At 46.8% G+C, this 26449-nt stretch overlaps 1 protein-coding gene across 1 annotated transcript in view; it reads left to right on the plus strand.

Annotated features, from left to right (window-relative positions):
* Positions 1–5124: 5124 nt before the first annotated feature.
* The window catches only part of NGFR (nerve growth factor receptor), a 28755-nt gene continuing 7430 nt past the window's right edge, over positions 5125–26449 (plus strand). Inside the window, exons 1-3 of the mRNA XM_044000214.1 lie at positions 5125–5230; positions 11559–11700; positions 19654–20013. Coding sequence (XP_043856149.1) covers positions 5186–5230; positions 11559–11700; positions 19654–20013 — 547 coding nt within the window. The 5' untranslated portion in view covers positions 5125–5185. The remainder of the gene's footprint in view (positions 5231–11558; positions 11701–19653; positions 20014–26449) is intronic.

The following is a 26449-nucleotide window of genomic DNA, read 5'->3' on the forward strand; positions in this document are numbered from 1 at the left end:
GAAAGAAAGAAGTGATTGGGATAGGATTGGAATAGTGTAGGAAGGCTGCCTGGAGAAATAAAAAGGAGAATCTGAGCTAGGTCTAGAAATGATAAAACCATGAAAATATTAAAACCAGATCTCCTTTTTCTTCTACAACATACGACCCCTGGGCAAGCCTATCTGTTTCTTTTCTTTTTTTTTTTCTTTAGAATTATATTTTTTCAAATTATACGTACAAACAAATTTTGACATCAATTTTTAAAAAAGCTTTGCATTCCAACTTCTCTTTCTCCCTCCCTCCCCATCCCTCCCCCAAGAACTCAAGCAATTAAATATAAGTTATATGGGAGTAGTCATGCAAAACATCTCCACATTAGCCAGGTTGTAAAAGAAAACAGACAAAAACAAAACTTCAGATTAAGGAACTATCAAAAAATTATGCTTCAGTCTGTTTTCAGATACCATTAGTTCTTACTCTGTAGATGGATTGCAATTTTCATAAGACCTTTAGAGTTATCTTGGATCAAGCTTATCTGTTTCAGTGAATATTTCCTTATCCCATAATTTCTACTCTGATGCTTTAGCTTGGGTAGAAGTGATCCTGGTTCTTTTAAGGCTGTGTCAGTGGTAAATAAACTGATAACAATTTTAAAGACTAGTGACAGACTGTACCTGTTGTCAGTGGATCAGCCTAGCTAAATATGGAGACTCTCATCACCCAAAGTTGGCTGCCATGGGATGAATTCTTTTGTATAAGCCAGTCTTGAAACCATCTTCTAAGGTATGGATAAGTTGTAATTAGTATCAGTAGAAGAAGACAACACAGTCATGGAATCACAATTTCTCAAAGTATTGAACTATGTTACTCTAACAAAAATGTGGGGATCCTACCTCTTCTATTAGACTAGGATCTCCCTAAATAAATGAGCAATAAAATAAATAAAGGGCCAATACAAATGAATTTGGTCTGAATCTGAGCACTGGACTGGTGTGAAAATCTACATTCTCATCTTGACTCTGTCACTAGCTATATGACATTGTTTCCCTGGGCTTCAGTTTTCTCATTCATAAAATTAGGACCTGGATTTAAATAATGCCTATGGTCCCTTTCCAGCTCTCAAGGTCTAGGAGTAATTTCCATTGTGAGAGAATTCCACTAACATGGATTACACCCTATTGGTAACATAGTATTACTTGACTGAAATTCTTAGACCTTAAGTGATTTGCCCATGGTCACACAGATAATAATTCTCAAAGGCAGGATTTGAACTCACATCTTCTTCATTATGAGTATAGCACTCTATTTTCTATAGCAAGCTGTCTTTACTATATCATACTCTTAATAATTATTATCTGTAAAAATAATATTGCTGTTTAAGTGATCAGTGTTATAAAAACTGTTAATATATTACCATCCACAGAACTGTTATTAACAACAAGCAGTCTTTTAGTGGAACACATTAAGACAATATTCAGGGACAGCTAGGTGGCACAATGGATAAAGCACTGGCCCTGGATTCAGGCGTACCTGAGTTCAAATCCGGCCTCAGACACTTGCCACTTACTAGCTGTGTGACCCTGGGCAAGTCACTTAACCCCCATTGCCCCGCCAAAAAAAAAAAAAAGACAATATTCAGTTATGCATGGCCTCTCTCTATGACTCCATTGTAAATGCTGTTGAGGAATGGAAGTCTGCTAGACTGCTTCTAACTACTTGTGTGACCTTAGGTCCTTGGGTCCTGTTTCCTCATCATGTAAAGACTTCCCCTAGTGGAATGGGCCAATGAGAACAATTTGTTTCGATGACCACGAAGACAGCTGAAGCAGACACTGTGAAGTGCTTAGAGCTTGGTCAGACACATCAAAGCCTCCAAGGTCATTTACTGCATCCCAGGACCATCGACAGTCATCTCAACTTTTGTCTTGCCACTGGACTTTGATGACTCTGGAAGAGAGAATGAGACTGACAACTTTGTGAAAGTCTGCTTCACTTAAATCCAATTCATACCCAAATGAAGACATCACCCTGTGGTATCATTGGTCCTCTTAGAAAACAAAGGACACACAACAATATCATAGACCTTCATCTGTAAAATTAAGGTGTTGGACTAGCTTTAAATCTATGTTTCTGTCCTCTTATGAACAGCAATAATTATGTTACCATTAATAAGTACATATTATTTCTTTCAAAGAACTCTGTACTCAATCTATACTCACCTACTTGCTCTTCCCACACAAAGGACACTTCATCTTCCATGACCATGCCTTTGCATCTGTTGTAACCCATATCTAGAATATACTTCTTCTTCATCTCTACCTCTTGGAATCCCTCAAGATTTAGTTCAAATGCCACTTTCTAGATGAAGCCTTTCCTAGCCCTGCCCCTAGCTGCTATGACCTTCTTGTATTCATTTTCTTTATTTTTTATAAATACATATAGATGTTCATTGTATCTTCCCCTTTAGCAGGTAAGCTCCTTGAAGGCAAGAATTCTTTCACTCTTGTCTTTGTATCCCCAGTGTTGAGTAAAGTTTTTAACACTCAGTAGGCATTTAATAAACACTTGCTGATTGTGAAAACCAGTATTAAAATTAATGTTATACTGTCAATACCATTGATATCAGTGTTTATACTAGCTAGGTGTCACAATGGATAGAGTGCCAGACATGGAGTCTGAGTCCAAATTCAGCCTTAGACACTTACTAGCTGTGTGACCCTGGGCAAGTTACTTAACCTTGTTTGCCTCAGTTTCCTCATCTGTAAAATGAGATGGAGAAGGAAATAACAAATCACTCCAGTATCTTTGCCGAGAAAACCCCAAATTGGATCACAAAGAGTCAGACGTGACTAATTGACTAAACAACATTCCTTATACTTGATAACTTCCCATATACTCCATCCTCTGAGAGGAACATGCCCATAAAAGTAACGTAAGAAAGGGGCAACTAGGTGGTGCAGTGGATAAAGTACTGGCCCTAGATTCAGGGGGACCTGAGTTCAAAGCCCTCCTCAGACACTTGACACTTACTAGCTGTTTGACCTTGGGCAAGTCACTTAACCCTCATAGCCCTACCAAAAAAAAAGTAATGTAAGAAGGGAACTGCTTCTATTTGTTGCTTCTGTTGGAAGTAAGGGGGAAGGAGTAGAATTCTCCAACTCTTTTGTAAAGCCATGAAGAGCTTTCTTAAGAAGGGTCAGGGGCGGCTAGATGGTGAAGGGGTTAAAGCACTGGCTCTGGATTCAGGAGTACCTGAGTTCAAATCCAGCTTCAGACACTTGACACTTACTAGCTGTGTGACCCTGGGCAAGTCACTTAACCCCCATTGCCTGCAAAAAAAAAAAAGAAGGGTTATACCATTCTGTACTCCAACCTTTGGCTCAGAGAAATAAGCCCATTAATAAATGACATTTATTTGGGGGGAACAACTGAAACAGAAAAAAAATCTTCCCATCAACAAATGTGGTGTTTGGAATAGCCAATGAAACCAATTCTTATTTCCACTGATCTTTCCCCAGTGGTTCTGAGTCCCTTTCAGCATGTGACAATAGGCTTGGCGTCAGAAAGATGGGTTCAAACTCTGCTTCTGATGAAAGTTATGTGATCATAGGCAGGTTGCTCAACCTTTCTAAGTCTCAGTTTTTCTCATCCAAAAAGTGGGAATAGTTATACCCATAGTACCTACCTCAAGGAAAGGGTGGGTATAAAATTACTGATGTCATTTTGTGTAGGGATAAATTGAAATGAAAAAAATGAAAAAGGAGGATGAGGAAGAGGGTATTCATTCTCCCCTTTAAGAAGCCAACACTAGTCCCACAAGTAATAAACTAGTAAGGTAACAAGTGTCCAGTGCACACAGGAACAAAGTCTTCTCCTGAGCCTAGCGGCTCAGAGGACTGAAAAGGAGGCAGAAGTCCTATTAACTGTGCAACCTCTGGTAGGTTTCTTTGCCTCTCTGGGTCTCAGCTTCTTTCTCTGTAAAATAGACTAGGTCCCATTGAGCTCTTAGATTCTAGGTTCTGTGAGTCACTGGTGAGGTCCTCATGTTGTCCTACTGGTTCCCTAGCTTGGCCCCACCTTTGTCACTAGGGTTTAAAAAGGTTGGGATAGGTAAGAGGAGGGGAGCCTCAAAACCTCTTAATGTCCTAGGGCCAGGCTGGTGTAGCTCAGAGCTGTAAATGCCCACTTGGTCATTCCTGGCCCTCACCTGTGTTTCACTGGATGTGTATGGTTTGAGGGAGGAGCAAAGGCAATGTCTGAGTGTGTGTATATATGTGTGTCTGATTGCTAGCCTTCCTGAGCTGACCCAGCTGTGAGCAAAGACAGAATTCAGTTGGTCATTGCTGTCAACTCCATTCCTACACCCATTCCCTCTCCCTCAGAATCCAGAGGACAGACTTCACCCTGGGAGACTGAGGAAGGGAAAGCAAGAATTTCCACTTGCCCTCTTTCAGACAGGCCTTTGAATAGAGAGAGAACTGAGAGCTCTTGCCTAGGCCAGGAGGTAGATAAATGACTGCCCAGGATGTGGGGAGAAGTGGAGTGGGGGTGGGTGATTGGGGGACTCTAATCATAGGTGGGGAGAGAGCAACAACAACAATAAACAGAAACAAAGGTGAAAAGTGTCAGGTAGAGAACAGGCAGAGAGGCAAGGAGATGGAGGGGTTGTAGAAAGGAGACACAGAAACGAAACAAGGGGAGAGAAGAGGGGACTGGCAGAGGCGACAAGGAGACAGAGCTGAAGCCAAGGGATGCAGGGTAGGAGAGAGAGGCCCTGAAAACACGGCCGAGGTTGGTGAAGAGGGAGAAACAGAAAGAGGAAGCCCAGGACAGGGGATGGGTTGCAGAGAGCTGGGGTCGAGGTGGAGGGGTGGGAGGCGGGGAGGGTGATGGATGAGCAGCTCTGCTTCATAGCCGGGTCCCCCCTGCATCCTCCCCTCTCCACTCCTGGCACCGGGGCTGAGGGGTGGCGGGGCGGGGCAGCCGCGGTTCCGGGCGGGTGGGCGGTATGGGCGGGGAGGGGGGCGGGGCTGGAGCCCTGGCTCTCCCGAGTACCTCCTGCCAGCAGCCAGAGGGAGCGGAGCCTCGGCTGGCTCCTGGCGAGTGCAGAAGCAAGACCAGAAGGACTGACCTAAGGAAGCTGGGTGGGGGCGGGAGGGAGGTGCCACCAGGCACCCAAGGGTGGTCTTGTCCACCTACCTAGCCATGGAAGGGCCGTGCCGCTGGCTGCTGCTGCTGCTGCTCTTGGGGGTGAGTTCAAGTGTCCTCTCTTCGCACGCACTGGGCTGGAAGGGCGAGCACAGCCCGTGGAGACTAGAGCAGGCGGACGCTCGAAGAGGGAACTTGAGTCCCGGGGTCACGGTGCGCTGGAATAGAGTGGGAGAGACTTGGACAGAAGCCTGGGTCTTTCTGAGGAACCTGGGGGGGGGGGCGGGGGGCGTCGCAGAAAGGACCAGCATGCCAGTCTCTGAGAGAAGCGCGTGTCGGGGAGGAGGTGGCAACTCAGATGTCTGGGTCCCCCTGCAAGCGGAGGGGGGTGTTGAGGTGCAGCTAGTCAAGGAAGGGACTCGGGCTCTTCGGTCCACGGAGTGGGGTCACGAAGGGACGGAGAGAGGAGAGGTGCTCCCACTCCTTGGTCCCTGGAAGGAGCGGGTTAGCTAGTATTCCGACTCCTGGATCTCCGAGAGGAGCTTGTGGGGGGGGGGGGGGACCGACGAGGCAAAGGGAGCGGTGGGGAAGGGGACCGGGTGGGTGGGGTAACTGAGCATCGGCACAGACGGAATGGGGGAGCAGACTCCAGCGATGAGAGCTAATAGAGGCAGTGGGGAATGGGGATCGGGAATTGGGGGCAGGGGGTAGGCAGAAGGTATCAAGGGTGGGACATCGGACAATAGGGACAGGGCAGGACAATAAGGGGAGGGGAGGGGGATGCGCTAGTGAATGAAGCCGGATGGCAGCAGAGAAGGGGCGTTGGAGGCACAGTAAGCAAGAAGAGAGCTGATGAAACGAGTGATGGAGCAGGGGCAGACAAGGAGGAAAAGAAAGCCGAAAAGTGGGGGCGGAGGACGGAGAAAGGGCCGACGGAGCCGGGAAATGGGTCGGACCACAGGGCTGGAGAAGAGGCCGGAGACTAAAAGCACGGGAGCTATTCAGGACGCTTTTCCTCTATGACTTACCTAGCCTGCAGATTGCAGATGGAGAGGGGTTTGGGCTAGGGCCCTAGTCGTTGTAGCGGCCAATCCCCCGGCTTCTCCATTCTCTTAGGGCACCGCCGGTCACTTCTCGGAATCCTCCCAACTCTCTTCTCCCACTCCCATCCGGCGTGAGCTTCCCAGAACCCTCTTGCCCTCCACCCCATCACCTCTTTCCCAGTCAGCAAGCTAGGGGGTAGCCCCAACGAGCTGGCTGTAAACAGAAAGGAAGGCAAAGAAAGGGGATCCCTTGCCCCGTTGTCTGGGTCCCCAGTACAGAACAGAAAGACTGGATTGGCCCACGCACCAAATAAGGTGGGTTCCCAGGACGGTGATAGGGGGTAGGGGAGATACCAGCTAAGTCAGTTCGGAGGGTATAATGAATCAAGTGCAGAACCCGGGAGGCCAGTGGCCAAGAGAGGGCGCTCTGGGGAGGGGGAAATGGGGCAACCACAGCAGCTGCAGTCCAGTCTCGTCCCGTCCCGTCCCATTCCGTCCATTCCCCCCCAAAAATTAGTACTGCACTGCTCCGCGCATCCAGTCTACAGATCCTACACCCAGTCCCGCACACTTCTGCCCCATACTCCCTGGACCAGCTCCACCTTCCCTCAACCGGGTCCGCTGTCTGGTGCGGGAAAGATTTATCGGCCTGAAGAGTCTACTCTGCTCCCAGTCTTGGGAGTTGTGAGAGGGGAAGGCTTGGCATTCGACTAGAAGTCCCGGTCCCTGAGGATTAGAAAAGAGAAGCCGCGAGAGAGGCTGAGTTGGGGAAGGGAGGGAAGTCCGACTGGGCTGACGCCTGGGTTGCTGTGTCCGAAGCGTTCTCTCCGAGAATAGAGAAATCAGACCCAGGGACGTCTGGCTTCTGAGAAACTAGCGAGGAACCGGGGATGGGGGTTGGGAGTAGGGCGAGGTGGGATAGAGGGGTGGTAGTCAGGATCTCCGGGATCCCTCTCCTGCTGAGTCACCGGGTTGGGGGGGGGGCTGTCTCGGGTGAAGGGCAGAGTGTCCCCCACGGGGGGGGGGGGCACAGTCCTGCAGTTATTGGGAATGCCCCTTGGAGTGGAGCAGTCAGGTTAGCTTCTATTCCTGGGGGTCAACCCTAAATCAGGTTCTGATAGCCCTAAATCAGCTTCTGATAGCTCGAAATCAGGCACAGGGACGGAGAGGAAGGCAGATGAGGATTTCTCTTCACGGGGTACAAGCCTGCACCTTCAAATCGCCTGGTTCCGGAAACTACATTCTGGAGGCTACCTTCTTGCAAAATTGACCCTATGGGGTGGGTGTGGCTAAATCACTGAAGGCTCTGAATGCCTGAGGAGGTGGCTGAGACCACACTTTCCCTGGGGCCTCCCAAAGCACTTTGTTTTGTTCGGCTCAGATGGCATTGATCTTGAGGCTGAAGTGCCTGGAATAGGGGGTGGAGGGGGGGGCGTCGTTTGAGGGTGTGTGTTGTGTCATGGGGAGACTGAGGAATGACACCATGGAGAATCCCTAGATCCGGCACAGGTGGGGCTAAGTTGGGATCAGGCTGAACTCCCATCAGGCACTCCCTATGACCGCACCTTCCTTGGCTCCCTAGGGGTAGGCTTGAACCAGACCTGGAGTTCTTAAGCTTTTTTGTATTATTGACGCTTTTCATAGTCTGGTGAAACCTATGCACCCCTCCTCAGAATCATGTTTTTTAAAAATTGAAAGAAATGCTAAATTTCAGTTGCAGGTGGCTGAAAATAAAGATGCATTTTTTTTTCCTCATCCAAGTTCATTGACTCCTCCTGAAATCGATCCCTAGGCAGTCCATGGACTCCAGGTTAAGAACCTCTAGTCTGGAAGATTAATAACTCACCTTGTGGACAGGAGTTGAGAAAAATTGGGTTTACATCTCTCTCCCCTCTGTCGTTTATCTGGGCCTCTCTGGGTGACAGAAATCTTGGGGAACTGGGTGGACAGAGAAGAGTCCAGGAGGAGAATTCTGTGCCAGAAAAGAAGAACTATTTCCCAAATTCCTGAGACTAAAGGGGAGTTCTGAAGCAGAGGCTAGATGAAAAAAGGCCATACCAGACAGGTAGCTCTGAGAGGAAGGTGGGTCTTAGTACCAGGCAGTAAGGACAGAGTGCTGGTTTAGGCAGGTAAGCATCAGGGATTATAGTGAGTGCCAGGGCCAGCAATTGGGGAGGAAGATGTTAGTGTTAGGGGCTCAGGAATCTCCATCCCCCTAACTCTGCTGGGGATGCTGCCTGGCAGCAATCTCATGCTGTCGTGGTTTCTTCCTGAGTCCTGGCAAGAAAGTGCTGAAACCAGAGCATCCCAGGCCAGGCAGGCGGGGGAGGGGGCTGGGGTAATGGAGGCACTTTGTCATTCAGATGTCTGTAATCGGAGCTGCCTAGGAAGCTAATGCAGCCTCTAATAGGAATGGAGCTAAAGGCAGAAAATGAACAGGACAGTCAGAGGGGAGAAAGGGAGCTGGGGGGGGGGGCGGGGAGCCAGGAAGGGGCGGGGGAGTAAATGGCTTTGGCGAGATTTGGGGGTTATCCCACCCCTGCCCCTTAGGGTGGCAGAAAAAAGACCTGGGACCCTGTCCTTCCCCACCATCTCTCTCCCTTCCGACCACTGAGCTCTTTCATCATTCTGAGCAGAGGTACGCCTGACACTTGGTTCCCCTCTCGGTTAACGTCCCAGTCAAATGAGAATCACATCCCTGTATCCCCACCTTTAGCACTGGATCCTTATTCCCAAATCTTGCCCATCCCCTTTCACCTCTACCCCTCAGGCGTTTGAAAGTGCATTCAGGTCTCAGAAGTCTTCAGGTCATTTGAAAAGTCTTGGGCTCTTAAAAGAGCAGGAGGGGAATCAACCAGTTGGATCTCCTCATTTTGCAGAGGAGAAAACTGAGGCTCAGTCTCAAGATCATAGAAGCAGTAAGCTGCCGCCCAACTCAAAATTCCAACACTTAAAAAAAAAGGATCTGAATGCAGGTCCTTCACCTCCCCCAACCCATGACTCTAGTAATCCCCCTTTCTTTCCTGGCACTTATTCCTCTGCCCTTTTTGGTCTCACAACCTTCCCCCTGAAGCCTGCTAAAGCATTAGACCAGGGTCCTCAAAGTTCGATCCCAGGACCCCTAGGGGTCCTCCAAATCCTTTCAAGGGATCCATGATGCTAAAACTATTTTCATAATAATGTTTCAATTTCTAGCACAGTAAATATAGCTAGCTATAAACTAAAGCTTCGTGTGTGGGGGGGTGTTCCTCAACAATTTTTGAGTGTCAAAGGTCCTGAGACCAAAAAATTTGAAAACTATGGCATCAGATCATCGAAGGGGTTCTACAGAGCAGCTAGGTGGCACAGTGATAGAATACTGGGCATAGAATCAAGGAAAACCTGAGTTTAAACCTGGCCTCAGACACTTACTAGCTGTGTGACCCTGGGCAAGTTACATGACTGCTGTCTGCCTCAGTTTCCTCATCTATAAGATGGTGTTAATTTTAGTACCTACCTTACAGGGTTGTTGTGAGGATAAATGGAGACCACACATGTAAAGTACTTTGCAAACCTTAAATTGCTATATAAATGCTAATTCTTGTTATTATTAGATACAGATCCTATGCCCCCCAACACTATCCCAGGAAGATGGCAATCTTCCCAGACTGAAGTTGTTTCTTCTCCTGTCCTACTCTGTAGTACCACCAACCTCTCTTCCTGAAAGTCCTTCTTGAAATCTCACTGCAGTCTCAGCTGATTCCTTTTCATTCTGTGCTTGGTAGGGTTAGTCAGTCTTTTCCATTTTAATTCATTCTTTACATCTTTGCTCTGCAAAGCAAAGTTCCGGCTCAGAGGAAAGGACCTTAGATATCACCCACTCACCTTCATTTTATAGATGAACAAACTGAGACCCAGAAAGGGGAAATGATTCCCCTAAGTCATGGTGGTCACAAGTACAGGGCACAGCTGAGATACACATGCAGACGACATACTTTATTCCATCTCTACAATTCTCTCTACTACCCCATAATAGCATCACAAAAAGGAAAGAATATTGTCTTGTTGGGGGAAAGCTGTGGGAAACAACCTGCAGCTGTGAAACCAGGGCAGGAAGCCTCCTGGGATGCAGATGTTTTCCTCCCAGGATTAGGATATATCATTGCCTCCTGGGGAAGGTGTAGTGTTGGGAAGTGGGGACATCTGTCTATCCCCTTCTTGGGTCACACAGGTCCTTTGCACACCATCTAAAGAGCAGCTTCCTCCCATGAGGTTCCAATTTGTCAACCCTGCTCCTTCTTCCATCCCTTTCAAAAGGGTCCAGATTTTTTTTTTGTCTGCGTTGAGACATTGGGGATGAAGTTTAAGCCAGCTGATGGAGGAGCAGTGGAATGGACAAAATGACCTTGTGATTTCTCTTTTGGTCCCATAACACCAGGACTTGAATGGGGCTGGGTGGTCTATAGTCAATGAGGCAGATTTTCTAGTTTCCATAAAACTTATGATGCTTTTAATTTTCTTTCCTTTTTTTTTAAGAGGCAGAAAATAAAACAAGACTTCAGCAGCCCTCCCACCCCCACCCTCAGGAGAATCTAGTGCTAAATTGTTCCTATCCCTGGCCAAAGATGCTTCGGCGGCAGGAATCTGACTCCCCTTTCCCCTGGTTACTGAGCTCTTCCAAGTGTCTCTCTGTGTGTATGCGTGTGGTGAGGCGGGGGAGTCCTCTGTTCTTTGGAAATCAAAACCTTGTGAGGCAGGGTAGCCTGGTGGTTATAAAGCTATTTTACTGTCATCTATAACAAGTACTCTCTTTATGCATGCCAGACTATTTCCCTTTGGCTGACTTTTGTTTAGGCATTGTCTATGTCTTTTGACAGATGAAGGAAACTGAGACCCGAAGGGGATTTGAAAATACGTAGATGACAGAGAAAGAATTGGAACCCAGATCTGTATTCCACATGCATGAGCACCCCTATTTACATGTTCCCATTTTCTCTGCCCCACCTCCACTCCCTAACACTTCCACGAAAGAGACCAGGGATTGAGGAGAGGGTGGTTAAGAGTAGGGGGAAGTTCCCCCGATTCAAAGGAGACCTAACCTAGGAGTGAACTTAGCAGCTGGTTAGTTACAAGTGTTCTGACCTCACTCCCTCACACTTGGGGGGGAGGGAAATCAGTGGAGGGAGGCACCCAGTGTCCCTCTCTTCCCCAGGCTTTGATGTTCCTAATGCCTCCCAAGTGAGCTCATCCCCGGGCCAGGTGTTTCTAATCGAGTGAATTAGGAAGGGGCATTTGATCCATCAGAAGATTCACTCTCTTCCCCACCCCACTCCACCACACCTCCTTTCCATTCTCCGGACTTCCTGAGGATCTTTCCCAGGCTGACCATTTTCCTTCTCCCTACACAGGTGTCCAAGGGGAAAGTGAAGGAGGATTGTGCCACCAACCTGTACACCGAGAGTGGCGAGTGCTGTCAAGCATGCAACCTGGGCGAGGGTGTGGCCCAGCCCTGTGGGGTCAACCAGACTGTCTGTGAGCCTTGCCTAGACAGTGAGTAGCTGGAAAAGAGGAGATTGGGTGCAGTGGGGTGGGGCTGGAAGTTTCCTGAGGTAGAAGCTTGAAGCAGAAGCATAAGAACAAATCCGAATTGCTGGGAGAATGCTCAGCAGGGACCTCTGAACCCTGGTTGGGGTGGTCCGCTACAGGAATATAGAGCCACAGAATGGCAGTGCTGGAAGGAAGCAGAGACACCAGCCAGTCCAACATCCCTATTTTATTAGGTTTTACAAAAGTGTTGTTTTATCTAGTTACAGTTATAAATAGAATTAATCAAAACCACTTTTTAAACTGACAGCACAATAGTAGGTGTCAAGTGTCTGAGGATGGATTTGAACTCAGGTCCTTCTGAATCCAGGGCTGGTGCTTTATCCACTGTGCCACCTAGCCGCCCCCTTATTTTATTTTTCATAATAAAATTTTTATTGATGCTTTTTAAAAAATATATATCGTTATTTCTCAAACCTCCCTGCCTGCAAGAGAAATGCTCCCTTACAGTTGAGCAAAGCAAGCCAACTAGTTGGTTGGTTGTCTGGAAGGGTTTGCCATTTCCTTCTCCGGCTCACTTGACGTATAAGGAAACTGAGGCAAACAGGGTTAAGTGACTTACTGAGGGTCATATAGCTAGTAAGTGTCCAAGACCAGGTTCAAACTTGGGTCTATTCTATTTTAATTTTTTTTTTTTTTTTTAGTGAGGCAATTGGGGTTAAGTGACTTGCCCAGGGTCACACAGCTAGTAAGTGTTAAGTGTCTGAGGCCGGATTTGAACTCAGGTACTCCTGACTCCAAGGCTGGTGCTCTATCCACTGCGCCACCTAGATGCCCCTAAACTCGGGTCTATTCTAAGTCAATGTCGAACATTCTATCCACTGCACCACTTAGTTCCCTCTTTGCACAGAGGAAGCTTTTCAATGTCAGTTCTCTGAAGCTGGAATTGGTCATTGAATTGGTTAGAGTTCTAATGCCTTTCAATGCTATTTCACTTTTCCTTATTGTAGTCATTGTGCAAGTCGATCTTTTGTCTCACTAGTGTTTAGTACAGTGCTTGGCCTAGTGCTTAATGTTGTTTGTCCAATGACATCACTGGGTGATATCTTGACTCAAACAATTGAATTTAAGTGAAGCAGAATTGCAGAAACAGCAGCCTCACTTTCTCTTCCAGTCATGTTATACATTTATAGAGAGAATGACAGGCATGTGGGGGCCAGCCTGAACATTGTTTGATTTCCTTTCTTCCTCTTATTAGAGAGGAAGAAATAGTTTTCATTGTTCCATTATGTCTTATTCTTCATGACCCTCCTTTTGGGGTTGTCTTGGCAAAGATACTGTAAGCTGCCATTTCCTTCTCCATCTCATTTTACAGATGAGGAAACTGAGGCAAACAGGATTAAGTAACTTGCCCAGGGTTATGCAGCTATAAGGTGTCTGAGGCCAGATTTGAACTCGGGAAGATGAGTCCTTCTGACTCCAGGCTCAGCACTTTGTCCATTTTGCTTCCTAGTGATATAATCTTTGTGGGGGGTGGGGGGTGGGCAGGGCAATGAGGGAGGACACCATTAACCAGAGAACTGGGAGAGGCCACCTTCAGGGAGGGGCATTTGGGTTCCAAGAGGTAGAGGTGAGAAAGGAGAACCTCTTATTAGTAACCCCATCTAGCAGAAAGAATTCAGTGGGTCTTCTCAGCATGGGAGTAGTAATGATAATGAATAGATAACTGATATTTATCTAAGTGCTTTAATGTTTACAAAATGCTCTATATATTGGGGCAGCTAGGTGGTACAGTGAATAAAGCACTGACCCTGGATTCAAGAGGACCTGAGTTCAAATTTGACCTCAGACAATTGACACTTACTAGCTGTGTGACCCTGGGTGAGTCACTTAACCCTCATTGCCCCACCCCCCAAAAAATATGTCGGGCAAAATGCTCTATATAGACAGGATGCCCCCCAAATATTAGTGCAATTATAATTACATAATAGACTTTCTAGACATCCTAAATTGAATCAGTTTCACCTCACACCCACCCTGGGAGGTTAGTGCTACAAGTAGCATCATCATCCCATTTTATAGATGGGAAACTAAGGCTAAGAAAGGTTGAACAACTTGCCTGGGATGGCATGGCTATTATGTATTGGAGGGGAGATTTGAACTCAGGTCTTCCTAACTCCAAGTCCAACACTCCTTCCACTATGCCTATAGGTGGCCTATAAAGCCTTGGTGAGATTAAAGGAACATCCAATAGAATAAAACCTCTTTGAAGGTTGTGGTTGTTTCATCTTTCTCTCTGATTCCCGTGTTCTTAGCCCAGGGCCTAGCATGTAGCAGATAGTTAATAAATCCTAGATGAACTGAATTAAATTGGATCATGAAAGGGAGTGTAGTATAGTTAACCTCCCCCCCCCAAAAAAATCCAACAACAAACAACCCAACAACCCTGTCCTGGAGGTAAGCAAAAGAATCTCCTGAGAGAATGTTGTGTCTGGGTCAGGCAGGGGGAGGAGGAGCTGATGAAGATCTGGGCTAAAAATATCAGCTAAGCAGCAAAATCAATGGCTGTTCTTTCACTTGGATGAGTGGGGCTGGGGGATGAGAGATCGAATCCCCACCAAGCTAGGAAGTCTGACCTTGGGGGATCCCATCGAGGACATGGCAATTATTCTCTCTTTCCCAGTACAGATGTAGGAAGGGGAGAAGAGGGGTGGAGGAGGGGAGGGAGGAAGAGGCTGTGTCCTGAAAGAGAGAAATGCTTCTGGGAAGAAAAAAAAAAACAAGAGAGAGAGAGAGAGAGAGAGAGAGAGAGAGAGAGAGAGAGAGAGAGAGAGAGAGAGAGAGAGAAACCAAGAAACCGAGAGCATGGCAGGACCTTTATCTGGTCCAGGCAAGGGAACTAATGCCCTCTCTTGCTGTGCCCAGCATGATGCCAGCACACCTGTCTGGTGGGCACAGATCCTATCCTGGGTCCGAATCCTTGGGTCCCTGTGTCCTGTTAGGATGATAATGATAATGACAATGATATTCCTATAGCACTTTAAGATTCATGAACTCTGTGGAATGCAGGGAGCCAGTATTCGGATGCCGATTTTGGATACTAGGAAACACACTCAGGCAATTGTGACTTGTGCCAGTAATAGAAATAATCATAATAGCACCTCCTATGTGCCAGGCACGTTGCCCTCAGAGGTAAGTGCGATTATGAGCCCCATTTTACAATTGAGGAAACTGAGACAAACGGAAGTTAAGTGACTTGCCCAAGGTCGCAGAGCTAGTAAGTGGCTGAGGTTGGATTTGAACTCAGGTCTTCCTGACTCTAGGAAACACTCTATCCACTTTGACACCCAGTTGCAATAAATGGCAAGGTCTGTGTTTGGGGGTTTAGCGCTGGACTTTTCCTTCGAGGTTATCTTGTCCAACTGCTTCTTTTTACAAATGAAGAAACTGAAGCCCAGTGAGGGAAAGTGATTTTCCCCAAGTCACTGGAACGCAGGCTCCTGGATTCAGTCCCATTTCTCTTAGCTTTCTAACAGAGATGGAGGCTTTAACTCATTCCTGTGACTCCCAATTCAGAAAAATCTGCTCAAGGCCAAGCAGGCACCTCTCTTGGGCCCCAGGAAGTCATTTCCTTTCCATATGACTCTCTAATGTGGTTCCTCTCCTCCCCCACCTTAACTTCCCAGAGCACAGGCCTTCCTTTTCCATGCTTCCTGTTTGTCCTGGGGAGGCTGGAGGACCTTTAATCTGCCCCTGAGGGAAGGTGGGTGCTCTAGGCCCCTGGGACCCCTTTTAAACCAGCCTTTCAATTGGCCCCAGTCCCAGAACTTGTCAGAATTCTTAGAAAAGAGGAAATAACACGTCTCCCCCTTTCCCTCCTCCACCCAAAGGACCAGTCTTCTTCATGAAGGGGTGGGGGTAGGAAGCAGTGAGAAGCATAGGATGAAAGAGCTGGGGGCCTTGTAGGGGTGGGCCCAGCAATATCAGCTTTGGGGTAGAGGTCAGTGTCACCTTTGGGGAGAAGTCACAGTGTTAGAGATACAATTACTTCAGGAATCACTTGGTATTAAATCTTCTTCCTCCTAATCCAGCCCCCCCCTCTCCCTCCCCTTCCTCTCCCTCCCTCCCTCCCTCCCTCCCTCCTTCCCTCCTTCTATTCCCCCCCTCCTTTCCCCCACATGCCTTGGGAAACTCCATCAGTAAATCCCTCCTTGATGATCCCCCTTGTATTTTCTGTTCTCTGAGACTTGATCATCTGGAAACACTGGGGTGGGTTGGGGTGGTTCAGGTGTACCCATAGAGAGAAAGCCAGTCTCCCAGCTCAACTTCTCCCTCTTCCCCCACCTTTGAAATATGCCCACTCAGCCTCTTCTTCCAGACCAGAACTAATGGGGGCCTGTTATTTATTCATGAAGCATCTCATGGGACTTGGGGGAGTGGGGGGTAGGTGGGAAGGAGATTCTCTGAGCTGGTTAGAGAAGGCATGAGATCCTGGGAGGAAGGGAGAAGCATCTGTGAAGAGTCTTAGAAACAGCACAGTGAATAGAGTACTCGGTTTGGGGTCAGGAAGACCTGAATTCAAATCCTGCTTCAGACATTGACTAGTTATTTGACCCCTGTCAAGTAACCTGGTCAAGTTAACCTTTCATAATTGCAGTGTCCTCATCTATTGGATCTGATGACTTTTGAGGTTCCTTACAGTTCTAAATATGTGATCTTTTGATCTTGGGAGAGAAAAGGAAGGCTTGGTAACATAACAAGGGTTAGTTAGCACCTTCTGTAGGAATTCCTAGGCCCGGAGCAGGGATCAGTTTCTGAAGTCTTCATGCCCAAAATTGACATCCCCATCACTGGGTCTATCTGAACCTCCCTTTCATATTTCAGATTCACCCAAAAGCACCTGAGGCCAGTACTTCCCTTGCTTATTGCTCACAGAAACTAGGCAGAGACTTCATCCTTCAGCATAGCCTTTCCACCATCTGCTATAGAGTTCAGAGTAAATTAGGAAGTGAAGACACCTAGGGAGAGAGTTGGAGGAGGGAGGTCACTGCCCCTCATTTAGAACTAGAGTGTTTCCATCCATGCCAAGAATTCACCTCAGGCCCTGAGCTCCATCACTGACCTGGCTTAATGAGTTATTTTATTCAGAAGGAGAGACCCCAACAGAGTTTTCCTTGTTCCGAAAACATTTCCCACCCAGAAACCAGCTTTGCTCCCATCTTCCCCAGTAGCTAAAAAACCCCAACAAAAACCACCACATATTTCACACCCCTTAAAACAAGTTCCCAGGAGATTACTTGCCAATTTTCACCCCCCTGAGACAGAAGAGGGCACCCTCCCCTTCACACACAAACACACTTACAACAGCCATCCATCCCCCTGTCTCTGTCTATGCCTTGGCTGTCCCATCTGGCTCTCTTCTTCTTAAAGACCTCATGGTCTGCTTTAGCTATTGCTGGAATGGACTTTCTGCTGCCTAGCCAATTTTGCTCCCCCTACGAATTAATCTCAAGTCTTCTTGTTTGACCCATTCAAGAATCATAAATTTAGACCGACAACGAATCTTAGGAATCATCTAATCTATTCCCTTGATTTTGCAGTTGGGGAAACTGAGGCTTAGAGAGAGGAAGTGACTTATCCAACATAGTATAGATATTAAGTAGCAAAGCCAAGATTGAGCTCCTCTGACTCTCAAATGAGATTGGTGCCCTTTTCACCATACACACTGCCTCTCTGAAAGGGACACCAATAGGCTGTATTTTGTAAGACTTCCTTCCTTCCTTCCTTCCTTCCTTCCTTCCTTCCTTCCTTCCTTCCTTCCTTCCTTCCTTCCTTCCTTCCTTCATTTTTGGCAGGGCAATGAGGGTTAAGTGACTTGCCCAGGGTCACACAGCTAGTAAATGTTAAGTGTTTGAGGCCAAATTTGAACTCAGGTCCTCCTGAATCCAGGGCCAGTGCTTTATCCTTTGCCACCTAGCTGCCCCCAAGACTTCTTTCTTAAGAGACTGGAAGATCATTTAACCTTTCTTACTCAATCTGTCTCTCTTTCTTCTCCTTCCTCTCCTGCTTTTCCATTATATTCTTCCCTTTTTCCCTGTCTCCTCCCTTCTGACATCCCCACCTCCACCTCCTATTTTAGGACATTTAGACTACTTTTTCACCTCTTCATATCTTTGCATACCCCAGCTTTGCCTCTACTTTCCTCCAATGGGAGAGAGATTTCAGTTTTTTTTTTAAATCTCAGAATTCTCCCCCATTCCTGCCATTTAGACATTGACTACCCCACAATTAGAGTCCTTACACCCTCAGGGTTCTGATTTCTCATGTGATGGAGGATGGTGTGGTACTGGTTTTGGCTAGCTTATTCTGGGCAAATAATTCCCTTTCCTTTCATCTCAGTTTCTTATCTGCTAAATGGAAACAATAGGCTTGTATTATAGAATTCCTTACAAATATGAAGGAATTATTATTATTGTTTTGTTGTTATTGTTGTATAACCTTGGCCTCTCTCTTACCCCTTCTTCATCTGCACGTTGAATTACATGGTTCCACCAAAGCATTCAGGTTCAGAACTTGAGGAAGATGTTGTATTCCTTCCTTTATTTTTGAGGTCCATATTCAGAGAGAACCAACAGAATAGAACCCAGGGCTCAGCTTTAAATAATCTAATTCTACCCTCCATATGAATTCCTTTTCCCTGGGCCCTAGTTTCTTTACTTCATAATCCTCCCCTGTTCCTGACCCAATCTTTTCCCAGTCTAAACCCATAGGCTTAGATGGCATTAGTTAGGAATCGATAAGAGTAGAGTAGCTTTCAGAGTTGAGAACACTGGAAGTTTGGGTTAGGGGCGTTTTGGGGACATCCTACCTGTGGTCTAACTAACCCTAGTCCCTTCTTCTATAGACCAAGCCCCTTCTTTGTTCCCCTTTCAGTGCTAAACCAAATGTTTTTGCCCTTTAAACCTCCTGCTCCTCCCCATCCCTCCCCCTCCTCCTTCCCTAAGTTCTTAAAGAAGAGGGGGGGAAAAAGGGAGTGGAAGGCAGGGAGAAAGATCAATAGATTGAAGGATCTGTAACCCAGCTGGTTCCCCTGGCATCCGGACCAGGTGTTGAGGAAAGCAAGGTGGGAACCCCAAAGAAATTCATTTATAATCTTACCAAAAAGCAGAAGCACCAGTCCAGGCAAGAGGATTCCAGGGCCTGAGGTACAACAATTATTTCTGTGCCCCAAGTAGGCCCTTTACCCCTCCACCCTTGTGGCTGGGGACTTTTCACTTGAGAGTGAGGCTTTCAGCCCTTTTAGATCCAGGGGAAGTAAGTTCCTAAGTCCTGCCCTGCTGTGAGAACAATCAGTGGCTGGAAATGGAAGAAGGGGAGGGGAAGGAGGAGGGAGAGGGGGAAAGGGAAAGCTCAATGTCTGAGGACTGAGAGGAAGGTGTCAATGTTTGGGGCTTGGGGAGAGGGCTCAACCTTCTGAGAATTGTGGGGCCTCGATGTTTGGGGATTATGGGGTGGGAAGACTTTGGAGATTATGGAATGTCAATTGTCTGGGGAAGGGGGAGACAGTTCAGTGTTTACAGTGGGAGGGAAGACCTCAGTGTCTGGGGATTGATTGGGAGGGCCAATTGGTGTCTGGGAACTGAGGTGGGGGAACAGCTCGGTGTCTGGGAATTGGTGAGGGCAGAGCCCAGTGTCTGGGGTTTGTGAGGGAGAGCTCAATGTCTGGGGATGGGACTGTGTGGTAGATCAGTGTGGGGTGGGAAGGAAGCTAAATGTTAGGGTTTGAGTTGAGGATTTTACAGTCCTTAAACTCTGTCCTGACCTTGGATGAGGGCACAGTATCTGAGACTAGGTGGGATGGAGGTCTGCTGCCAGTGGAAGAAGCTAACTCCCAGGATGAGGGGGAGCCCAGGTGTTGGTGCCAGCAAGATCTGACACTGCTGTCTTCTGCACATGCAGGTGTGACTTTCTCAGACACAATCAGTGCCACAGAAGCCTGCAAGCCATGCACTGAGTGTGTGGGGCTGCAGAGCATGTCTGCACCCTGCGTGGAGGCTGACGATGCTGTGTGCCGTTGTGCCTACGGATACTACCAAGACGAAGAGTCAGGGCTCTGCAAGCCTTGCAGTGTGTGCGAGCCAGGCTCTGGCCTCGTCTTCTCCTGCCAAGATAAGCAGAACACGGTCTGCGAGGAGTGCCCTGAGGGCACCTACTCAGATGAGGCCAACCACGTGGACCCCTGCCTGCCCTGCACAGCCTGTGAGGAGACCGAACGAGAGACCCGGGAATGTACCCGATGGTCCGACAGGGAGTGTGAGGGTGAGCAGGGAACAGGGCAGGAGGGTGGAACCAGGATGGATCCTGGATACCTGTGGGTAAAGGCAAAGGATGGGGCCAAAAAGAGCCCCTCAGAGTGGCTTTGAAAGACAAGAAGGGGAGGGATAAGACAGGACTGGGGAAGGAGAAATGTTGGCCCAGTTTTTCAAAAAAGGAAAGAAAATAGTTTACAAGTGAATTTGATTTCAATTTCTCACAGAATTCTAGACCATATTTACATTTTTGTTAATGCTTTTTGTTTTCAATTCACTTTTTTGGGGGGGGAAGAGGGGTAGTGTCTTTGTAGGGATAAGGGACTTCAACCAGTGATTTAATTGTATAGGGAATACTTGGATGAGAAAACTCCCTCCACCTATGCAGGGTGGCACCTTCTTGGCAACTTAGAGCTTTATTGTTTTGTTTTTGTTTTTGTTTTTTGTGGGGTTTTTTTAGTGAGGCAATTGAGGTTAAGTGACTTGCCCAGGGTCACACAGCTAGTAAATGTTAAGTGTCTGAGGCCAGATTTGAACTCAGGTACTCCTAACTCCAGGGCTGGTGCTCCATCCACTATACCATCTAGCTGCCCCAACTTAGAGTTTTAGAGAGATGCCTTGAGCACTGAGAAGTTGAGTGACTTGTCCAGAATTATTCAGGCGGTATGGATCAGAGGGTCTTGAACTCAGGTCTTCCTGACTCTAGGCAGTGATACACTGTCACCTAGCTGCCTCTAGATGCCATATTCAATACCTAGGGTTGGGGTCATAATTATATAGCATTCAGTTTCATTTTATTGTTCTTTCAATTTCCACTGTTGTAGTCATTGAGGATGTTGTTTTCCTGGTCCTGCTTAATCCATTCTGCATCAGTTCATATAAGTCTTTCTATGTTTCTCTGTATTTTTCATATTCATCATTTCTTAGGATGGAGTAATATTGCACTATATTCCTGTAGAACATATTATTGGGGGCAGCTAGGTGGTGCAGTGGATAAAGCACCAGCCCTGGATTCAGGAAGACTCAAGTTCAAATCCGGCTTCAGACATTTGACACACTTACTAGCTGTGTGACCCTGGGCAAGTCACTTAACCCTCATTGCCCTGCAAAAAAAAAAAAATATTATTAAAGATATATGGATTAGTGAACATTTATAAAAGGAAGAAGGAAGTAGTAATCATGAAGAATAGGTCATTTCTTTCTTAAATATTTTTAATTTTTTTTCTAATTACATGTAAAAACAATTTTAACTTTTTAAATTCCAAATTCTCTACCTCTCATCCCCCCTCATTGAGAAAGCAAGCAATTTGATATAGGTTATACATGTGAAACATTTCTTTTCTAACCCCATTCTTTTTTAGGGAGGGATACTAAACTGATAGGTTAGAGACTAGATTTTTACCCAAGCACTTGAGAAAGAACCTCTTGCTATTCTCTGTCTTTGGCTGGAAAATAATCTCAGCCTATCTTTTTGTGGGTTTTACTGCTCCAGAGGTTCTTTTTTTTTTTTTTTTTTTTTTTTTTTGGTGGTGTGGGAGTAATTGTGTCAGGAGCTCTGTGCATTTAATGTCTTTCCTCTGCCATCTTGGCTCCGCCCCCACCTCTTGCTATTCTCACAACAAAGTTAGACACAGGCCAGATAATAGTACATTTAGGTGGGTTTGGAACTAATTGAATGGCTGGACCCAAAGAGCAGTTGCTTATGTGCCCATGTCAAGATGGCAGGAGGTCTTTAGTGGAGAGCTCTAGGATAGGGCTTCTTAAATTTTTTCCACTCTCAACCCATTTTCACCTGAGAAATTTAGGCTTGGGTTCAAAAAATCAACTTCACAAGTAACAAAATGAGTGAATCATGGCTAGGTAGTTTACCTGAAAAAAGATCTGAGGGTCTCAGAGCACTTAAAACTTAGTATGAATCAACAGTTTACTATGGTGACCAACAAATATAATGCAGTCTTAGGTTGCCTAAGAGGAACATAATATCCAAGACTAGGGAAGTGACAGTTTCTTGAGATTCTGATCTGGTTAGACTGTATCTGCAATATTATGTTCCGTTATAGGTGCTACCTCTTAGGAAGAAAACTAATAAGCTGGGGATCATGCAGAGGAATTCAAGCAGGAGGTCGACGGGTCTTTGGCTCATGATCAATTGCAAGAAATGGGGTTGCTTAGCCTGGAGAAGACAAAACTTAGAGTAGACACGAGGGGCATTTTCAAGTATTTGAAAAGTTGCTACATGAAAAGAAGAATAATATGTTCTTCTTGGCCTCAGAGAGCTTCTCCTCAGAATCAGAAGCACTGAGTGGAAGACGCAGAGAGGAAAATCTGGGCTTGCTAACTATAAAACCATTCTAAGATTGAGAGTGATGCCAAAGTGAAAGGAGCTGCCTCAGGAGCTAGTGGGAGCCCCATTAAAAGTCACCCAAGATTGGGGGCGGCTAGGTGGCGCAGTGGATAGAGCACCGGCCCTGGAGTCAGGAGTACCTGAGTTCAAATCCTGCCTCAGAAACTTAACACTTACTAGCTGTGTGACCCTGGGCAAGTCACTTAACCCAATTGCCTCACTAAAAAAAAAAAAAAAAAAGTCACCCAAGATTTAGCCAAGTAAAGGCTGGGAGACCACTGTTGAGGAATTTATTCCTTAGAGATAATTCTTGTTCAGTTATGAGTTGGACTAGATGGCCTCTGAGTCTCTTTCCAGTTCTGATGATCCAGGAGTGTTGGGATATAGTGGGGAAGAACCCTGGACTGGGTACTGGGTCCTGTGTTCTAGTTCTAGTTCAGTTATTAATTCACTGTGTGCCTTGAGTCAAATTACTTTTCTTTGGGACTGAGTTGTTGTTTTTTTCCTCAGTAAAATGAAGAGATTAGGAAAAAAATGAAGGTATTAGGCAAGAGAATATTGAAGTGGGGCAGCTAGATGGCACAGTGGAGCACAGGCCCTGGAGTCAGGAGGACCTGAGTTCAAATCCGGCCTCAGACACTTAATACTTACTAGCTGTGTGACCCTGGGCAAGTCACTTAACCCCAATTGCCTCACCAAAAAAAAAAGAAGAAGAAGAAGAAGAATATTGAAGTAAAGGGCTTAGAGACTAAGTCTAGGAATAGAGTGTACACTGATAATAGTATTATTGGTGAGGGAATGGGGAAAAGAATTTGTTTTCACATGCCTACTGTGTGCTTAGTATTACAAATATTATCTCATTTGATTCTCACAACAATAGTTGCTATGATTACCCCCCCCCCCCATTTTATAGGAAACTGAGGCAAACAGAGATTAAGTGACTTGCCCAAGGTTACACAGCTAGTAAGTATCTGAGGTTAGATTTGAGCTTAGGTTTTCCTGGCTACAGGGCCAGTGCTCTATCCACTGCAACACCAAGCTGCTTCTTCTAGCACTTTCAAGTTGGCTAAATTCTTGCCTGACAGCAGCCCTATGAGATAATTAGTGCAAGGGTTATTACCCTCATTGTACAGATGAGGAAACTAGGGCTGAGAGAGGTTAAGTGACTTATCCAGGGTCACACAGCCAGTGCATGTCTAAATAGGATTTGAACTCAGGTTTCCCGAATCTAAGTCATGGTTCTTACCACTATGTGAGGCTCAAGGACAGGGGGATGGAGAACAAGAGGTGAGTAGAGGTTTGAATGATAGAATCATAAAATGTGAATAACTGAGCAAGGATCCCTTCTGAAATGAATGCTTTATGGAGAAGAAAATGGGGATCTAGGGAGGGGGAGTGATTTGTTAAAAATCACACAATTACTCAGTGCTAGAGCCATTCCTAGCACCGATTTCTAGCTTCAGAGAACTGTGCTCTTCTACCACAAAAGAAGGGAAAGGAGGGCAGCTCGGTTTCACAGTGAATAAAACACCAGCACCAGCCCTGGATTGAGGAGGACGTGAGTTCTAATCCTGCCTCAGACACTTGACACCTACTAACTGTGTGACCCTGGGCAAGTCACTTAACCCTTGTTGCCCTGCCAAAAAAAAAAAAAAAAAAAAGGCAGGGGGAAGGGAAAGGAAGGGAAAGGGGCAGGTATAGCTGTGGACAACAGGGCTCATGGGACATAAAGGTGTTTAGGAAATATAGGGCTTGAAGAGGCTCTGTTCAGGGAACTCAGAAACCCAGGGTCTGTTTGGATAGAACTCTCAAGGTGTCAGTGTGTAAATGGGGGGGGGGGGGAAGGAAGGGAAGCATGAGGAAGGGTAGGCAACAGGAGTTCCTCCAGGGATAAAACTAGGAAAATGATGGTGGTCATCCTCTGTAGGGATGCTGGAGCCAAGAGGACCAGAGGAAATTCGAAGTTATTTTTGGTCCTTGGTTTATTATTTCTGTTCCCAGAAATGTGGTGGCTACGTGGGGGAGGCCGGGCAGTTCCAATCTGAGAATCAGTGAAGAAGCCCCACATCAGGGGAGGGGGAAGAGGGAAGTTGGCAAATGAGAGCTGTGCTCTCTCAGGAACAGAGTCCTAACCTCAAGATAACTTGGAAGGGGGTTTCTGTCAGCAGAAAAGGCTTTCTAGTAGTGCTGCTACAAAGGGTTAGACCCTTAGGGCTAAGCCCTCACTGTGAGCAGAGTTTTGGCCTAGGCAGTGGGAAGGAGGAAATTTAGGCCCACCCTCAGAGGGCTTCCAGTCCTGCCCTCAGGGAGCCTTAAGACCGTGCCTCGGGGCAGCTAGGTGGCTCAGTGGATGGAGCACTGGCCCTGGAGTCAGGAGTACCTGAGTTCAAATCCGGCCTCGGACACTTAACACCTACTAGCTGTGTGACCCTGGGTAAGTCACTTAACCCCAATTGCCTCACTAAAAAAAAAAAAAAAAAGACTGTGCCTCATCAGCCTTAAGATCTCTCAGAAGCAAGAAAACCATGGAGAAGTGGGTGGGGAAGGTTTATTTTTTCTTCCATCTGGGCTCAAATCAGGGTGTGTGTGTTATTAGTATGTTTGTATACAGGTGTGTGTGTGTGTGTGTGTGTGATTTTTATGTTTGTATACGGTGCCTCTCTGTGTGTGTATGGCTTCTGGAGAATGGAAAGGAGTAGGGGTGCTGTGCCCTGGTAGAAAAAGATCTTAGAGTAGGTGATTGGTGGGTAGAAGGAGAAAAAAAACAAAAGCCTGGAAACTCATTGCTTCCAGGCAGAGCAAGGAAGGGAAGAGCCTCCCTAGCTGAGCGTCTCTCCTTGGGCAAGTTGGGACAGTCCAGGTTTGGGGAAAAGCCAGGTAAGAGCTTAGAAGCAGAGGAAGGAGATCTTTGAAGGAGGGGTGGATGGTTTGCCACTGGGGGACATTTGTAAACACCTTGCTGGCTCCCCTAGTCTGGTTCCTTCCAAACCTCTTCCTCCCCAGAACATCAAAGGGTTAACAGGCTGCCTAGATTCAGAGTTCTTGGAAATGGAATTAGGCTCTTAATTTGATTGATACTTTCCTGGATGTTATATATCAGATGCTAATAAAGTGACCTGCCCTCCAGGGTGAAATGACACCTTCCCTCCCACCTGGCCTGGTGGTATCAGTCCAGGTTAGGTTTAAAATGAAAAGTAGGGGAGGGGGGAGAGATGCAAAACTAGGTCTATCTATCTACCATCCTAAGCTTCTCCCTCCTTTCTTGCCACCCGGAGCCAGATTCTAGCCAGAAACAGCTGTCCAGACAGGCCAAAGTTTTGGCAGGTTAGGATGCTAGGGGATGTGGCCACATCTGGATCTCATCCCCCCCCCCCAAAAAAAAATTAGAGGGAATTGGGGAGGGGGAAAGGAGGCCTGAATTGGGGATAATACTCACTGTTGGCTTTTGACCCAAATTCCATCCAGATTTTGGCCCTTAAAAGCCCTCTCTTCTTCCCTTCCTCCTATACCCTGGACCTCCCTGGTAATCAACATAATGACCTGACTCACCACTTCTCCCCTTGTAAATTGACCCAGCCTGTTGATAACCCAGTCCCTTCAGTCTGACTAGGTATGTTTGCTACAGTTTGAGAAGAGGGCATGACAAAATCTGAAGGACGGTTATTGGGAGGGAAGAGGGAGAGGTTACAGGGACACGGTGGTTCTGGAGGCCCACAAGGGAGAGCAGTTTACCCAAAAAGCCATACAGATTGGTCATGGCAAAAGTTCAGGAAGCTCTGGTGCCTTCTCTGCTGCTGCCAGATAACACGGCTGGTGGCTAGTGTCTCACCCCAGGGGCGGGATGATGGCGTTGTGGCAGATGGTGTACCCCTCCCCGCCCCCACCATCTCTCCCAATCAGATGGACTCCAGATACACATCTGGAAGACACATCCCTCAGCAGGGACTGAAATATAGATGCTTTGAAGTGGCTTCATCCTCAAGTTGAGGAAATCCAGGAAGTAAAAAAGGTAGCTCTCGCTTGGATGGGTGAACCAGGGGAGACTTTTGGTTTAGTAGGGATGGGAAGGGAGAAGCGCCTGCCTGGTAGATGCAGCCTATAA

This window comes from Dromiciops gliroides, chromosome 4, assembly GCF_019393635.1.
Source record: "Dromiciops gliroides isolate mDroGli1 chromosome 4, mDroGli1.pri, whole genome shotgun sequence".
Classification (NCBI taxonomy): Eukaryota; Metazoa; Chordata; class Mammalia; order Microbiotheria; family Microbiotheriidae; genus Dromiciops; species Dromiciops gliroides.